The 16,765-nt window shown below is 54.0% G+C and overlaps 1 protein-coding gene across 1 annotated transcript; it reads right to left on the bottom strand.

The window, feature by feature from the left end:
* Window positions 1–9,023: 9,023 nt before the first annotated feature.
* LOC105468760 (trophoblast glycoprotein like) lies at window positions 9,024–11,937 on the bottom strand. Its single transcript, XM_011719088.3, has one exon. It carries the CDS (start codon window positions 11,660–11,662, stop codon window positions 10,508–10,510), a length of 1,155 nt encoding a protein of 384 aa, XP_011717390.2. The 5' UTR covers window positions 11,663–11,937; the 3' UTR covers window positions 9,024–10,507.
* Between the last annotated feature and the right edge of the window lie 4,828 nt (window positions 11,938–16,765).

Below are 16,765 nucleotides of genomic sequence, written 5' to 3'. Positions count from 1 at the left end.
TGGCTGGGTGCAGTGGCTCATGCCTACAATCCAAGCACTTTGGGAGGCCAAAGTGGGAGGATTGCTTGAGCCTAGGAGTTCAAGACCAGCCTAAGCCATAGGTGAGGCCCTGTCTCTACAAAAAAGGAAAAAATTGAACAGGCCTGGTGGTGTATGCCTGTGATCCCAGTTACTCAGGAGACTGAAGAAAGAGGATTGCTTGAGCCCAGGAGTTCGAGGCTGCAGGGAGCTGTGTGTACCACCGCACTCCAGCCTGGGCAACAGAGCGAAATCTTTTCTCAAAAAATAAAATAAAACAAAGAAAGAAATAAAAAGGGACATTCCTTCAAAAACCTGTACATGAATGCTTACAGTGGCTATATTCATAGTTGTCAAAAACTGGAAACAACCCAAATGCTCTTCAACTATTGAATGGATAAATGATTGTACAACCATATGATGGAATACAAACTATAATGATACCTACAACAACATGGAGGAGTTTCTACTGCATTATGCTAAGTGAAAGAAGTCAGATTTAAAAGGACAACATGTATGATTCTACTTATATGACATTGTGTCAAAGGCAAAACGATGGAGACAGAAAACAAAGCAGTAGTTGCCAATGGCTGGACTTGGGGGGAGGGCTGGTTATAAAGAGGCAACAGGAGGGATTTTGGGGGGTAATGGAACACTGTATATCTTGTCAAAACACATAGAATTGTATGCCAAAAAGAGTGGACGTTGTATAAATTTCAATAAAAAGAAATGGAGCAATTTACAGCTCACAACTGCAAACGATAATTACTGGTCATGTACCATTTGCTGGGGCTTGTGCTGGCCCTCAAGACACTAAAATTAAATAAGACAATCCTGGCTGGGCACAGTGGCTCACACCTGTAATCCCAGCACTTTGGGAGGCAGAGGTGGGCGGATCACTTGAGGCCAGGAGTTTGAGACCAGCCTGGCCAACATGGTGAAATCCCGTCTCTACCAAAAATACAAAAATTAGCTGGGCATGGTGGCGGGCGCCTGTAATCCCAGCTACTCGGGAAGCTGAGTCATGAGAATCTCTTGAATCTGGGAGGTGGAGGCTCCACTGAGCAGAGATTGCGCCACTGCACTCCAGCCTGGGCAACAGAGCGAGACTGTCTCAGAAAAAAAAAAAAAAAAAAAAGACAATCCCTTCTGTCAAATTGCTCACAGATTAATTGGGGTATAAGGCATGATGCTAAAGGTTTGGAATTGCTGATGAGGGGTATTGCAGAGGGGGCCTGTTGTGTAGTCACAGCATGCCATGAGAGCACCAAGGAGAGGTCTCACGTTTAGCTAGAGTGGCCAAGATGAGAATTAGGCAACTTCCAAGAGGACAAAATGCTTGAACTGAGTTTTTGTTTTTTTGTTTTTTGTTTTTTGAGATGGAGTCTCACTCTGTGGCCCAGGATGGAGTGCAGTGGCACAATCTCTGCTCACTGCAACCTCCACCTCCCGGGTTCAAGCGATTCTCCTGCTGAGTAGCTGGGACTACAGGCACATGCCCAGATACTTTTTGTATTTTTAGTAGAGTCTGGGTTTCACCACTTTGGCCAGGCTGGTCTCGAACTCCTGACCTCAGATGATCCGCTCAGCTCGGCCTCCCAAAGTGCTGGGATTACAAGTGTGAGCCACCCCACCTGGTCTTGAACTGAGTTTTGAAGGGTAAAAAGGGAAGTAGGTAGGCAAGGAGGGGCTACGGACCTTCCAGGTAGAAGACACAGCACATAGGGAGTCTCAGGGTGACACAAGCTGTGGCCTTCAGGCAACTGTAATGACATCGGAGTGAAAAGTGAAGGGAGCTGGAAAAGCTGGCAGGAGATTGGACTAGTGGGTGGGGGTCACAGATAATCAGTAAAAAAAAACAAAAACAAAAACAAAACCACTTTCTTATTATTATTTTTTGTAGAGATGAGGTCTTGCTATATTGCCTAGGCTGGTCTCCAACACCTGTCCTCTGATCCTTCTGCTTCAGCTTCCCAAAGTGTTGAGATTACAAGTGTGGACCACTCACTACACCTGGCCCCAAAGAGCTTGGTTTTATCCAGAAGACAGTGGGACAGGTTTTTTTTTTTTTTTTTTTTTTTTTTGAGACGGAGTCTCACGCTGTCGCCCCGGCTGGAGTGCAGGGCCGGATCTCAGCTCACTGCAAGCTCCGCCTCCCGGGTTTGCGCCATTCTCCTGCGTCAGCCTCCCGAGTAGCTGGGATTACAGGCGCCCGCCACCTCGCCCGGCTAGTTTTTTGTATTTTTTTTTTAGTAGAGACGGGGTTTCACTGTGTTCGCCAGGATGGTCTCGATCTCCTGACCTCGTGATCTGCCCATCTTGGCCTCCCAAAGTGCTGGGATTACAGGCTTGAGCCACCGCGCCCGGCCGGGACAGGTTTTAAGCAGCCTAGAGTAAGGAGAGGGATCAGATTCACGCATTTTCTCTGCAGTGCGGGCTGCAGTGTGGGACCAGAGGGGGAAGCTGCAGGCTGGGGGAACAGGGAGGAAGCTGGGACAGGGATGCACATTAGAGAAGTCCAAGCTGCGACCAGGTGGAGAACGAGTCTAAGGACAGTGAGGGGAGGTGTAGGGGTAAAGTGGCCAGAACTTGCCTTCCACCTGATGTTTGAATATTTGGTCTCAGCACCTTTGCGCTTGCTGCTGCTTCCGCCTGGATTAACTTTTCCTAGATTCTCTGCATAGCTCATTTCTTCCCATTCTTCAGGGTAGGTCGCCCTCAGAGGGGTCTTCCATGACTTACCCCACTCAAAGGAGACCCCTCTGTCACTCACTATCACATTACCCTGCTTATTTCCCTCATAAGTATCGTGCTTGCTTATCCACTTGTTTACGGTCTAAGGCAGGCTCTGGAGCACAGCCTGAGTTCTCAGCCTAACTTGGCCTCTTATTAGGCGAGTGATCTTGAGCAAATTATTCATCTCTATGTGCCTTGGTTTCCTCCTTTGTGAAGTAGGAATAAGAATACCTGCTTCACAGAATTGTCATCAGGACAAGATGGATTAATATACATAAACTACCTAGAATAATCCCTGGCACGTAGTAAATTCTGTATATGTTAGTTTTTACTATTATTGTTTTATAAGGACAGAGGCCTTATTGGTTTTCTTTCTTTTCTTTTTCTTTTTTTAAATTTTTTGAGACAGGGTCTCACTTTGCCACCCAGGCTGGGGTGCAGTGGCGTGATCTTGGCTCACTGCAACCTCCACCTCCCAGGCTCATGCAATCCTCCCGCCTCAGCCTCCTAAGTAGGTGGGATTACAGGAGGGCACCCCTGCGCCCAGCTATTTTTTGCATTTTTTGTAGAGACGGGGTCTCGCCATGTTGCCCCAAGCTGGTCTCGAACTTCTGAGGTCAAGCAATCCGCCGGCCTCGACCTCCCGAAGTGCTGGGATTACAGGCCTGAGCCACCACATCCGGCTCTAGTTTTCTTTAAAATTGTATCCTCATCTTCTTCCTAGCACAGTGCTTGGCACACAGCAGGCAGTTATATACTTGTTGGACGGATTGTTGACTGAACAAAGAAAGGCACTTTCCCATCTCCACCAGCAGACGGCGCACGTATGCCAAGAAAAGTTAAAGCTGACTCGGCTCCCACACGGATCGGCCAACAGATGTCGCTGCAGCTCCCTGGGTCAAGGAACCAAGATTAAGCCAGTGGCAGGGGGTGCCTAGACAGAGCCCTGGACAAAGATTCCAAATGCAGGGCCAGAAGCTGTAATTGTATTAAAAAGCCAAAGTTGGCCAGGCGCGGTGGCTCATGCCTGTAATCCCAGCACTTTATGAGGCTGAGGCGGGAGGATCGCTTGAGCCCAGCAGTACAAGGTTACAGTGAGCTATGATAACGCTACTGCATTCCCAGCCTGGGTGAGAGGGAGCCCTCATAAATAAATAAACAAATAAATAAGTGCCAAAATTAAGAGGCTAAGACTAAATTGTGTTCTGCATGATCACATATTCTAAAACTGCATTTTCTTTCTGCTCGCTCACTTTGTAGACAACGGAGTCAGCCATCCTGGGATCTTTTTTTTTTTTTTTTTGAGACCGAGTCTCGCTCTGTCGCCCAGGCTGGAGTGCAGTGGCACGATCTCGGCTCACTGCAAGCTCCGCCACCTCTCAGGTTCACACCATTCTCCTGCCTCAGCCTCCTGAGAAGCTGGGACTACAGGCGCCCGACACCACGCCCGGCTAATTTTTTTTGTATTTTTAGTAGAGATGGGGTTTCACAGTGTTCGCTAGGATGGTCTCGATCTCCTGACCTTGTGATCCACCTGCCTCGGCCTCCTAAAGTGCTGGGATTACAGGCGTGAGCCACCGCGCCCGGCCCATACTGGGATCTTATATAATTGAAACCCCAGTTTAATGAAGTGGAGGTTGTGGGAGTCAAAGGAAGCACCCATCCAACGTGCAGAGGGGGAGGCCACAGCATCCTGCGTGATGCCTCTTCCCCTGCGTTTTGTATTTCTGTGGGGGCAGGGGCTGGGAGAGCGTTCACAAATCTCTATGTACCTTGACTGGGGACCTAAAAGTGACTAGGTCTGGCCTCTGTCCTGTGGGAGCTTCTGTTCTAGTGCAGACAAGAGGCAAGAAAACCAGTCAGTACAAAGAAAGGTCTGAGTGGTACAGCAATAGGAGAAAGACAGTGGCGACATAAAGATTGGGGGACTCCTGGGCTGCCTTGAGTGCTCCCTGTGTTGGGGAAGGCATCCTAGACAGAGGGTACCGTGTGAGCAAAGGCACAGGGCATGGAAGAGCTGGGCCCCATTACTAACATCCCCATCGTTTGGTGCAGCTGGAAAATAGGGTTCAAAGAAGGGGAGCGTATTAGTTATTTATTGCTGGTAGATTTGCTGGTCTAGTCTAACAGTCTAGTACTTTTTCTTTTCTCTCCAGGTCTTGTCAAAAGTCATTGAAGACCAGGGCCCAGCAGCTTGGTACAGTCTTATTCTTTTTTTTTTTTTAAAGACGGAGTTTTGCTCTGGTTGCTCAGGCTAGAGTGCAATGGCACAATCTCAGCTCACTGCAACCTCCCCTCCAGGGTTCTAGTGATTCTCTTGCCTCAGCCTCCCAAGTGGGCATGCGCCACCACGCCCGGCTAATTCTTTGTATTTTTAGTAGAGATGGGATTTCACCATTTGGTCAGGCTGGTCTCGAACTCCGGACCTCAGGTGATCCACCCACCTTGGCCTCCCAAAATGTTGGGATTACAGGTGTGAGCCACTGCTCCCAGCCAGTCCTAGTTTATTCTTGCTCCAATGTAATAACAGTGGCCCCTTTCACTCCTGAATTTGCCAGCTTGGATGATCCCCTAAGTTAGGGGCCTCCCTGGGACCCCTGTGCTTCCATGACCAGTGTCCTGTGTGTGTGGTCACCATCTTGATCAAGAACAGAAGCAGGATCTGGTTCATCCAGGTGAGCCTCGTGCTCAGATGACAGAAGCTCGGGAGGAATGAGTTTAATGCCTGGGACCTCAGAGCCTGGAGGTCCAAACAAGCCCCTTTCTGCTCTCAGGGAGGATAGACATAACTGCCAGTAGGGCTGCTGCCTGCAAGATGCTGGCATGGGGCTCCTGAGGCCTGCCCAGAGCCGCTGACAGAGGCTGAAGAGTCCTCCCAACCCTCCACAGCTCACTTTCTTATTTTCATCTTCAGGCTACCACAGGCTTGGGGCTGGCTCCTGGATGCACTGACAGGGTGGAGATAGCAAGTTAGGAGGTGGGGTGGCTCTGCCAGATGCTCAGACCCAGGGCAGAGCAGGGACAGCCCTGGGGCATCCTGGGCTCAGGATCTGCCCCTGACAACCTGTGTGACCTGGACGGGCTCCTGCATACTTTTGGCCTCAGTTTCCCCACCTATCCAATGAAGGGTTAGTTGAGGGTCTGCATGGGCCTGGCCAGCTCCTGGCAAATCGCCCTGTCACAGTGCTGAGGGAAGCAGGTGGGGGTGGTAAGGCAGGGGTGAGGGGTGGAGGGGGCACTCAGAAGACGGCCAAGTGCATTATTAGCACAGGAATATTAACTGCCCCCGTCACTTCTCCTAGTCTGGGAAAGGCCATACCCATAAATTAGGGCTGAGAGTCTGCCAGGCAGCAGCTTAATGAAGAAGGAGATGGACTGCAGGGAGAGCAGGCAGTGCCTCCAGAGGTCACAAGTCCAGCCCCAGCCCGGACAGAGGGAATCTGGAGCCAGAAGCAGGCAGGGGTGTCCGAGGCCACAGTGTCAGGCTGGGCCAGGAAGGCAGGGGCTGGTTCTGCTGTGGTCACTGCTGAATTCCCAGACCCCGGCACATAGTAGGGTCTCAACCGGTATTTCTGGCTAAGGACCAGGTGACATGGCAAGTCAGGTGCTGAGTTCAGACTCAAACGCAGTCCTCCCAACTCTAGCTAGGGCCTCCCTGGTTCCCAGCCCAGGTGTGAGGGTGTGAGTAGGGGAGGGGGGCATGGAAGCAAAAGTCTTCTCAAGGAGATGTCTTTGAAAGGCAATTTCACAGTGTTCATGAGGTCACAGAACCTGGGAAGTCTGCCACATTTCTCCAGGTGTGCAGCTGGCTTCACGTCTCCCACGTTTCTGACAGTCACACACACCTGCCCTCTCCTCTCCTGTTCTTCACCACGCTTGCTCTTTAAGGGGACATCCTAGAGGTAGATTTCTCCCTGTCATTTGGCTCCCGCAGGCAGGCCCCAGGCCTCTGGGCCTCTGCCCACCTCACACTCCAGCAGCACTCCCAGTGTGTGATCAGAGGAGGAGGCTGGCCATTTAGTGGGGCCCTGGCACCTCTGAGAGAGAGTCTGGAGTGCATGGTGTCAGGGAGTCTGGGCAGGGTCAGTCGGCTGCCCCATCTCACTTTTTACTGCAAGGCTTCTCCAGGTTCCCCTCCCCTTCCCTTCTCTTGCTGTCCTCATCTGGCCATGGCTTTGGTTTGATTCCTCTCTGTGTCTCCAGTGCCCAGCATGAGGCCAGGCACAAAAAGGATGGGCAGTAGGAAGGAACAACCAGGCTTTACAAGCAGGAGGCACAGTGCAGCTCCCTGTCCCCCCATCACACCTCTCTACCTTCCTGACTTTTCCTCCAAGGGCAGACGTCCCTCTAGTGCTTCCCAGTGGAGAATGTGGTGAATGTATTAGATCCATTCTACCCCATACGTATCCTCCTACCTACCCCCCGCCATTGCTGGCCTTCAATCCTCGGGCTAACAAGATCTTCCTGCCTCCAGACCTTTGCAGAAGTTGGTACTTCTGATCTTTTTCTGTTCAGCAAACTTCTACTCATCTGTCAAAACCCAGTTCAAGTGTGACTTCCTCTAAGAAGTCTGTCTAGGTGGGGTCAGGGCTCTTACTCTGAGCTCTCATTATTTCCTGGGATTTCTTTTCTCCAGATCTTGATTAAATGTGATTCCTTCCCTGGATTGTTAGCCTCTCTAGGACTGGCAGAGTTGCATTCAGTAAAGGCTGAGTGAATGGCTGGGTTTGTAGAAGAGGTGAAGCTGGGGGCCCTGGACCTTGTTGATAGCCCCATAAGGCTATAGGCCACTGACAGACAGCAAGGAGCATGGCAGCCTAGAAAAGACATTTAATGGGGATCAGTGAATGGTAGTAAGGTTAAACGCCAACTGGCACACAGTAGACGCTCAATTAGTTGATTTTTGATGACCATTGATTTGATACTTAGCAGTAGCTCTCATATACATCTTTGGAACTGGGGAGATCTACAGATTTACAGATCACCTCCTCAGTTCCAAAGACATGCTCTCTGCTAATGCAGCTTAAGACTACAGTAAGTCCTGGCAAATAAAACATGCTATTAGCTATGGGATTGTTGTCAGCAAAAATCTTTGAGGCTTTTATGAGAGCTACTGCTAAACTAAGTATTAAATCAATAGTTATCACAAATCAACTAACAAGCTCTAACTTGCATTAGAGAGACCATCACTATATTGTCCTGGGGGACTGCTGGGCACCCTTTGAAGGTCATTGACAGATGTGTCAAGAGGACTTAATCCTTTCTCATGAGGAATGACTGGGAGAAGGCATAGGGAGTGTGCTGGGAAAAGACAAGGAGTCACATGCACAGTCTCTGACTTGTGAAGAGCTGTCCTGGGCTAAGGGGTGCTCCTGGCCCCATGGCAAAGCTGGGGCTGTCAGAGTCCCAGGCAGGCTCCTCAGACACTGAAAGGAAAGGAGGGAGTGAGCCTCCCATCACGAGATGATGCCTCCTGTTGAGACAGCTTAGGAGGCTCCCCACATTACCTCTGCAGTCCTTTTCAGTAGTTAGAAGGCACACATTCTAGAATTATGTGGCCCTAAAATTAGAAAATGCCAGAATTCTAGGCTTCTGCCCTATGGTTCTAGGGCTCTATGACCCTGAATGCAACACAATCCAGCCTGGGGACCTGGAGGCCCTCCTGTCCCAGAACTCACCGGTCCCCTGGCTTCACATATCTCAAGGAGTCATTTCATCCACGCCCCCCACACACAGCCTCTCACATACCCAATATGCAGGTCTTACCGTCTGGCCAGGAGAGCATGACGTGACACGGGATATAAGGGAGTATCAGATAATTCATTAGAGAGGATGATCCCAAAGCAGCAAACAATCCCTCTTCTTTCCTATCTGAATTAACTCCTCATTTTCTATAGCTGGATTTACTCCTGGATGGCCTTGGCTGAGGCTAATGTTTGTTAGTCTAACTCCACCCCCACCCTGAAGATGAGGAACGGGAAGAAAGAGGATGTAGAGGAAGTGTGGAATCCCACTTTGGCAGTGCATAACCCCTCCTCCGATGATAGAAAGCAGGCTGGCTTGGGGAACAATGTCATCCCAATGGGAAGTCCCTCCATGTATCTAACCTTAATCCTGCTATGTGCAATCAGAGCCCATTTCTTCTCCCACAGTCTGGGAGAACGCATCAACGGTCACTGCCCCACCAAAGACAGGTCCAAAGAGTGTCCCCTCCCACTCCCATCAGCACCCCAAGGTCAGCAGGAATGATGTGGCACCACTAACAAGAGTAGAGTATCTGAGATTATTGCAGACTTTATAGAAAACTGCTCAAGGAAGATCCACATTTTCTGGGTATGGGGAGGGAAGGCAGGCCTCAAGCCAATATATTAAAGGAAGGTGACTTCCTGTGTGCAGACGCAGCACAGGCCAGCCATTCTGCCTGCTCTAGAGGGTGGGGAGTCAGGGAGAGGGCATCCTCTCCCCCTCTCACCAATTGTGCTTTGGGATCATGGAGAAGGCAAGGTGCTGAGGTTCTGACCCTGAACCAGGAGGGCTCGTGCCTGAGGCAGGAGGCAAGACCCACTTCTCTTCCAGAAGATATACGGGGTGAGGTGGTGGTGGTAGTGGTGGTGGCAAAGAATCCCCAAGGGCGAAGAGCCACAGGCATGGGAGACAGCATGGAGAAATCGAAGGGCAGCAGCTTCCAGCCCTTCAGAGCCCACTTCCTGCCCCTCTCTGAAGCCACGATGCCCCACTATCCCTTTCACACACTGAAGGCTCTCTCCTTCCCCACAAGGATCTGCCAGGATGCACCAGGGGTGCATGGCACCTGCACCTATCTGGCAGGACTGAAGAGCTCATCCTGGGAGGAAAAGGGGATGAGGACATCCCAGGGACCGATTCCTCACTGGACCTTGACTAGTGAATGGCAGGGGTGGATGCTGAGTGCCAGCACTGGGTATGGGGGGGGGAGGTCAAGAGCCTAAGGCTTGGGCAGGGGGATGAAAGTTAGATCCGGGTGAAGAGCTGTCTGAGACTGGGGACCAGCACTGAGTATCGGGAGGTCAGCGCCCTGGTGGGAAAGGCTGAGAGTCGGCTCCACACTAAGGCTAGATGGGATGTGCTTGCCCCTGGGATGGGAGGGACATACTAGGAGCTGAGCCCCACGCCTGAGCCGAGGAAGAGAAGGGCCTGAGCCAGAGGCGGGGGTGGGTGACGGCGGGGCAGGGGTATGAAATATATTCTTGGATGAGGGGAGGGTGCCCAATCCTCAGAGCCCCAGGGTTGGGCCTCCATGCAGGATGGAGGGCTCTGAGCTCTGGGATGGGACAAAGGGCTCAGAATCCACAAAACCATTCTGATGGGGGTGCTGTGCTTCGAGTCCAGAATGGAATGGGAGGGCCCACGAGCCCCGGAGGGGACTGCGGGCTCCGAGCTGGCGAGGGAGGTCAAGGCAGTCTCGGGTGTAGGAACTCCAAGCACAGGGTGTTGGGGGCAAGTCTCAGAGCTTTGGCCTTTAAGAACAGAGTCTCTGTGTGAGCCCTGAGGTGGGGAACGGACTTTTAGTGGTTCAGGAGGGAGGTTTCGGAAACTAGGGTAGGCGGGCGGGGTTTCTGTATTCGGACCGGCTATCTCTGGGTCTTTGACGGTAGGAGCTCTCGGAGGCGGGAACGAGAGGGTACGGCTTAGTGCCTCCGAGTCAGGGGAAGGTCTCAGAGCTCGGGGCTCGCGGGCGTCTCATCTCCACTGTTTCGGGCCAGGCAGGGGCAGCTCAGAGCCCCGAGCCCGGGGAGGTGGCGCGGGAGCCCGCGGGCGCGGCGGGCGCGGGCGCGCGGCGCGGGTCGGCGTCCTGCTCGTAGCGGTAGTGGTAGCCCTCCATCTGGTCCCGGCACGCCTCGCGCAGGTTGCGCATCCAGCGCTGGATGCCGCGGCGGTTTAGGTAGAGCACCATGAGGAAGATGAGGCCGATGAGCGCCAGCACCAGCCCGAAAAACACGTAGGAGGCTTCCAGCTCCGGGCCGGCGGCCTCCGCCTCCTCTCCGCGAGCGTCGGCGCCGCTCTCCGCGCAGCGCAGCCGAGCCCCGTCCAGGTCCAGCAGCGGCCGGTCCAGCAGCGCCCGCGGGGCGGCGCAGCGCAGGCGTCGCGCGTCGGGCACGCGCTCCGTGGCGTTGCGCAGCCAGGCCAGTAGGGGGCGCGCGGCGCAGCCGCAGCGCAGGGGGTTGTCCGCGAGCAGCAGGCGCGGCCCGGGGAGGCCGCCATCGCGCTCCAGCGCGCGCAGCTCGTCGGGGCCCAGGCCGGCCAACCCGTTGAGGCTCACGTCCAGCTGCTCCAGGCGCGCCAGGCGCAGCGCGGCTGGCGGCAGACGGCTCAGCGCGTTGCCCGCCAGGCCCAGCAGGCGAAGCTCGGCCAGCGGGGCCAGCGCAGCGTCCAGCGCGGCCAGCAGCGCGGGGCCGCCCCGTACCAGCGCGTGGTTGAGCTGCAGCGAGCGCAGCGCGGGCAGCCCGCGGAAGGCGCCACCGCCCAAGGCGCGCAGCGGGTTGTGGCTGAGGTCGAGCGCCGCCAGGCTGGGCAACCCGTCGAAGGCGCCGTCCTCCACCACCTCAATGTGGTTGTGCGTGAGGCGCAGCGCGCTCAGGAGCGGCAGGCGCACGCCCGCCGCTTGGTCGCCGTCCTCCTCCGCATCCCCGCCGGCGAAGGCGGCCGCGCGCAGCACCGTCAGGTTGGCGCCCACGATGGTGAGGTTGCGCGCGTCGGGCGGCACGTCCCGCGGAGGCTGGCGGAGCTCGGCGCCCGACGCGCAGCGTAGCAGCAGCTTGGGGCCGCCGAAGCAGTAGCACTGGAAGGGGCAGGGTGCCGCGGGCTGGCTCAGCGCCGCTGCCACGAGCAGTAGCCCCTGGAGCCCCGGCTGTCCCGCACGCGGGGCCATCGCGGCCGACCCCGCATCCAGCGCCCGGGCCGCCGCGCTCACCAGTGAGTTGGGAGCGCCTGGTGGGGGCACGGGTGGGGCGAGTCCTTGACTCGGAGCGGCTGGCAGTCCCGGTCGGTCCGTTTGTTGTCTCGAAAGTCCGAGGAGCCGTAGTTATTGGCTGACTGGCCGGGGGCGAGAGGGGTCAGACGGGGAGCGGAGCCCCCCGCCCCCGGTGCCCTCGCCCTGCGAGCCGGCCTCCGACTTCCGCGGCCGCTCCGGGCTCGGAGCCGAGTGGGCAGGGTTTGCTTCCCCCCTCCCCGCCTCCCGGCCTCCTCCTCCGCCCCCAGCGGAGTCTCCGCTCCCTCTTCGCCGTGGGAGGCGGGGTGGGAGGCTCCCGAGAATCAGGGCTGGCGGCTGCTGCTCTTTCTCTTCACCCTCTCGGCCCCCGTCCCCCCGGGCTGCCGAGAAGTTTGCCTCCTGGAGACTCCGACTTGGTTTCCCCCTCCTCCAACCCCCACATTTAAGCTGGGTCCTTCCTCCTCCCTCTCCAGCACGTGTGGGGCGGGGCCCGCCTGCGGAGAGCGGGCAGGTGGGTCACCACCAGGGAGAATTCGGGGGTTGGGGAGGACTTTAGAGCTGCTCCTACTACAGAAGGAAGGGATGAGGGGTGGGCTGAGAAAGTTACTTATTTTCCAGCCTCTTCCTAAGGTAGAGAGACGGGAAAATCCCGGTCTCTGCTTTCTTCTCTGCGACCCTAGTTCCATTAGACCCGGCTGTGTCACCACCCCTGTAGGTCCTGTGGGACCAGCTTTTTCTCCATACCATCCCATCCCATTCCATCATCAGGAGAAGTCTGTGGCACCCGCTCCCCTCCCACCCACCAACTCTGGCTGCTCTGCCTCTGCCAGGAGTTCCCCCATCTGGTTTCCTCCACCGGGCTGGACTCCTCTGCCAAGCACTGCTCTAGGCACAGAGACACGGGGGTGTAGTGATTCTGCTCTTTGCTCTCATTCCCTGCCCCCAAACGTCTTAGACTCCTGGGATTCCGTTGGACACCATCAACCAGTCCCTCCAGGCTTCTCCGCCTGTGAGTGGGGTTTGGGGCACCAGAGGTTGGGAGAACAGGAGCAGATTTTGCAGCATGGAGTGGGGGGTCTCAGAAGGGGCCAGGGCTGAGGTGGGGGCTGAGGTGTTTGCAGATTTGTTTTGTTCTGGATTTTTTTTTTCCCCAGAACTGGGAAGCTCCAAACCTGATTTTATTAAAGAGACAGGCTCCTGAGAAGGAAGCATTCCTGCTCTTGGCATGAATTATTCAGGCTGGAGAGGCTGACACTTGATCCGCAGGCCATTCGGGTATCAGCAGAGCTGCTTGGGATAGAGGCTCCCCCCTCCTCCCAAGAATCAGTCTCTTTCTCCTGAATTGGGGACGATTATGTTGACTCCTTTCCTGAGGTTATATTTAACAGATCGACAAAAGGATCAATACCACTTAAGGAGAAGAGGCAGACCCTGCAGTGGCCTGGGTCTTGGGCACGGACCAACATTAGGGGCAGGGCTGGTGATGGTGGGGGTCCCCCAGCTCTCCCCTCCTCCCAACCCTCTCTTTTCCCTACCCCTGTCATAACTCTCCCAGGTATGAGAGCTCAGATGTGCTTCATGGAAGTCCATGCAGACTCATTCATATGTGCGCATAGGATTGTAGGTTTGAGTGCGTCCTGGCATGTGTCCATAAATTGATAAAGACATACATATTTGAATATGCACACTTCTGAGCCCATGCAAGTTCCTGGGTACATTCTCAGAGGGCAAGCTTATAGGCCCATGCATAAGCCATGCCAAACATAGGGACCCAGAGATTGGCTAGCACAGTCAGAGCCTACTCCTCCTGCCCTGCACCATGCCCTTGGTCTGTGGAGGTAACAGGCTGGTGGTGTCTTTTCTCACATGGGCACACGTACTCAAGTAGATGCCATTGGGGCTGGGTCCCCAGCTGTAGCACTCTCCTAAACCCCGGCCCACACAGCAACATGCCCAGTTCTGACATCTCCCCTGGTAGGAGGCACTGGGTCATCTTCACTTTTGTGTTTCCAGTATAGGGACTATCATCACAGAAGAGTGTGTAGTGCAAATGACAGACTGAATGAACAGAACAATCTGTTTCCTTGTCTGCTTCCAGGCCCTGAGAAATCACAGACCACTGCCAAGACTGGAACTCCTTCCCCAGGCCCCGTGGTGGCTGGCCTCAGATTGGCTGATGCCCACCCCCTCTTCTGCTCCCCAGGAAAGGAGTTGCATGGCCACAGGCACCCTTGATTGGGGGGGTGCTTGACACCTCATTTGGGGAAATGAGGCGTGGGGAGAATTTAGAATCATCAGGTGCCAGAGAATAAGGCAAATGTCCTCTGTATTGCACAAATGGGGAAATAGGCCAAAGGGGCCCCAAGGCCCCTATCAAAGTTTCAGGGTTTAGCCTAGAAACCTGGCCCCAGGGTCCTTGCCCAGGACTCTGTCCAAGATGGTGGGGTGCATCTGAGAGGGTCCTGCACCACGAGGAAGTCTTATCCTGACCCCAGGAAGCTGAGGCTGGGAATGGATGCCGTGGTTGGTCTGGTGTGACCTCAGGCTTGTGTCAATCTTGGGCTGTCACCTTCCTCTTCTGTAAGGGGGATAGGCTTTGAATTCCTGTTCTTCCTGTTTCTCTCAGGGCTGTTATGATAACGTGAATTTAAAGTGCCTCAAAACAAGAAAAAACATTTCACCTGGGTCTGGGGGCCTAGCACTCATGCTGCCAGACCCTGGATAAGGCATTGCCCCTCTCTGGGACTAATACGCTCCCTTGTCATTTTTCCCTGTTCCATGTTCTTTCCTTCTCCAACATAGCAAATTTGTGGTAAATGTTAATAAAATGAGTTTCTGCTTATCTCTCTGTATGGCCTCTACTCAGCCTTCTCTCCTCTCTTCCCACTTTGTATAGGTGTTTCCCTTCTAAATTCTCCTGGAACCAATTTCTCTCTGTCCAAGTTCCCCAAGGAGTCAAATCTGCAAGCCACTGGGGCTGAGGGATCTCTGTTCTTTGGAGGAACAGCGCTCTCCATCTTAGATTTGCCAGTGTTCAGTATGCATTAAGTGTTCAATAAATGTGTGTCCACTTGAGTCTGAGGCTGTGTGTTTATTCTCTGATGCATCTGGTGGAAGTCTCTTCTCTTGGACTGTTTCCTCCAGCTGGGGTGCTCTCTTGATTCTGTTTCTCCAGTCCAGTCTGCTGTCCCTCAGGACTTGTGAGTTTTGCCCCCTTCAGGGAGCCCTCATGTCTTTGCCCTCCATCCTTTGAACTTCATTTATCAATCAGAGGGTTAAGACTCCCCTGATCTTCTTGACTGTCAGCAGCTGGGGCTCAGGACTGGTCTAATTTCTTAGGAATCAGTACAGAGAAGGCATCAGGGAACATTTGCTGGATGAAATAATGATTTAAAAATCTGTGACTCGAATCTCCCATCCCTATGAGGCAAGCTTGGTGAGGATCACTCATCTACACTTCATACCAGGAGATAGCCGGATAGCCGGTCAGAAATGTTAAGTGCTTTCCCTAAGGTTGCACAGCTGACTGGGACCTGAGCCCGATAGAAGCTCAGGTTTCTTGCCCATCTCCTTTGCCGCAGCCCCCCTCATCCTAGGATCCCTCTCTCCTGGGAGTGTGGCTGGGTCAGATCCCAGGGGAGCCTGTGGGCAAAAAGCTCCCACCCTCAGGGTTTCCTTAGGACTCGGAAGAAGCAAGGTACCCCTTGCCGCCCGTGGAGAGTGATCATCTGCCCTGTGCCCAGATGAATATCCCCCATGTCAGCCACGCTGGATCTCCATGCTTGAATTTATTACTCCACTAGGTCCCAGAGCCCCTCTGTGAGTATTCCAAGATGTTGTCTCTACCTGAGCCTCTAGTGCCTTCACTGGGCCTTTTCTGCTGGCGCAGACCCTGCTCTTGGTCAGCTCCACTAAGCCTTGGTAGGGAGCACAGAGTGTGATGACGTCCCTGAGATCACCCAGCAGGTAGCCCCTTCTCCAGCTCCATTTTGTCATCAGAGGTGTGTCAATATTACTAAAGTCCTTGGACACACCTCAGTTTCCCTGTTGCAAAAAAGTGTGTGTGGATGGGATGGTCTTGGGGGACCTAGTGGTCTTGTGCCCCTTGGCTTTTTAGGGATGGGGGTCAGGGAGGGGAAGGTCATACTGGGATTGGCCCAAACTGGTGCCCCCACCTTCTCAATATGTGACCTTGAACTTGGCACCACCCCAATTAAGGCCTTGGTTGCCTGACTAGAAAGTGGTAGGGGTGGCCTGGGGTCCTTCTGGGGTGGATGCTGTAGCGTCCTGAGATCCAGGCTCCCTTTGTCCTCTGTCCCAGCAACCCTCCTGCTGCCTCGCTGTCCCTCTGTTTCCCCCTCCTCCAAGGCAAATGGAGGAGCAGCAGGCAGCCTGATGTGATGAACTCAGCCATGAGGTAGTAGTGGGGGAGGCCCCAGCTTCTCTCTTCTTGCTTGACTTCCTTGCCATCAGGGATAGGAAACTTCACTGTGGGCCTTGCCATTCCCATTTCTCACTCCCCCTCCCCTCCCCCCTGCTGCGAAACACAGGAAAATCCATAGGCCCAAGATTCATTTTCTCCATTGAGTCAGCAGAGGCCCGTGCTGCTTCTGAGGGGCAGGCAACTGGCTTTTAAATAACTCTCTGCTATTTAATACCCTCCTCCTCCATTCAGTGGCCTGGGCCTCTGGGGAAAGGCTAGAATAAATAAGCTGGATGCGTCCTCCAAAAGTCCTAAATGTTCTTGCTCCCACCTCAGTCTTCCCCCCAACCCCCAACTCCCAGACTATTGGAAAAGATGACTCCTTACTACATCTGTACCTTGCTTTACAGTTTCTAAGTGGTGCCCAGGCTGGGTTTGTTATCCCAGTTTAGAATGGGAAATGGACATTTAGAAAAGGAGAGAAATCCCACTTGACTTTTGGTCTTTGCTGTTGGCTGGCTGTGTGGCTATGGGCAGGTGGGTCCCTGTGCCTCCCTGGGCTTGTGTTTCCTCATCTGTGCTGCAAGGTGGTTCTGCCATTGGGTTGTCATTGGTCCCCT

This window comes from Macaca nemestrina, chromosome 12 (genome assembly GCF_043159975.1).
Source record: "Macaca nemestrina isolate mMacNem1 chromosome 12, mMacNem.hap1, whole genome shotgun sequence".
Classification (NCBI taxonomy): domain Eukaryota; kingdom Metazoa; phylum Chordata; class Mammalia; order Primates; family Cercopithecidae; genus Macaca; species Macaca nemestrina.
Note: the sequence above shows the minus strand (reverse complement) of the source record. Positions and strands in the feature narration are given on the sequence as shown.

Excerpts from the sequence above, each read along its gene's own strand:
- LOC105468760 (XM_011719088.3), bottom strand. The coding sequence starts at position 11,662 with ATGGCCCCGCGTGCGGGACAGCCGGGGCTCCAGGGGCTACTGCTCGTG.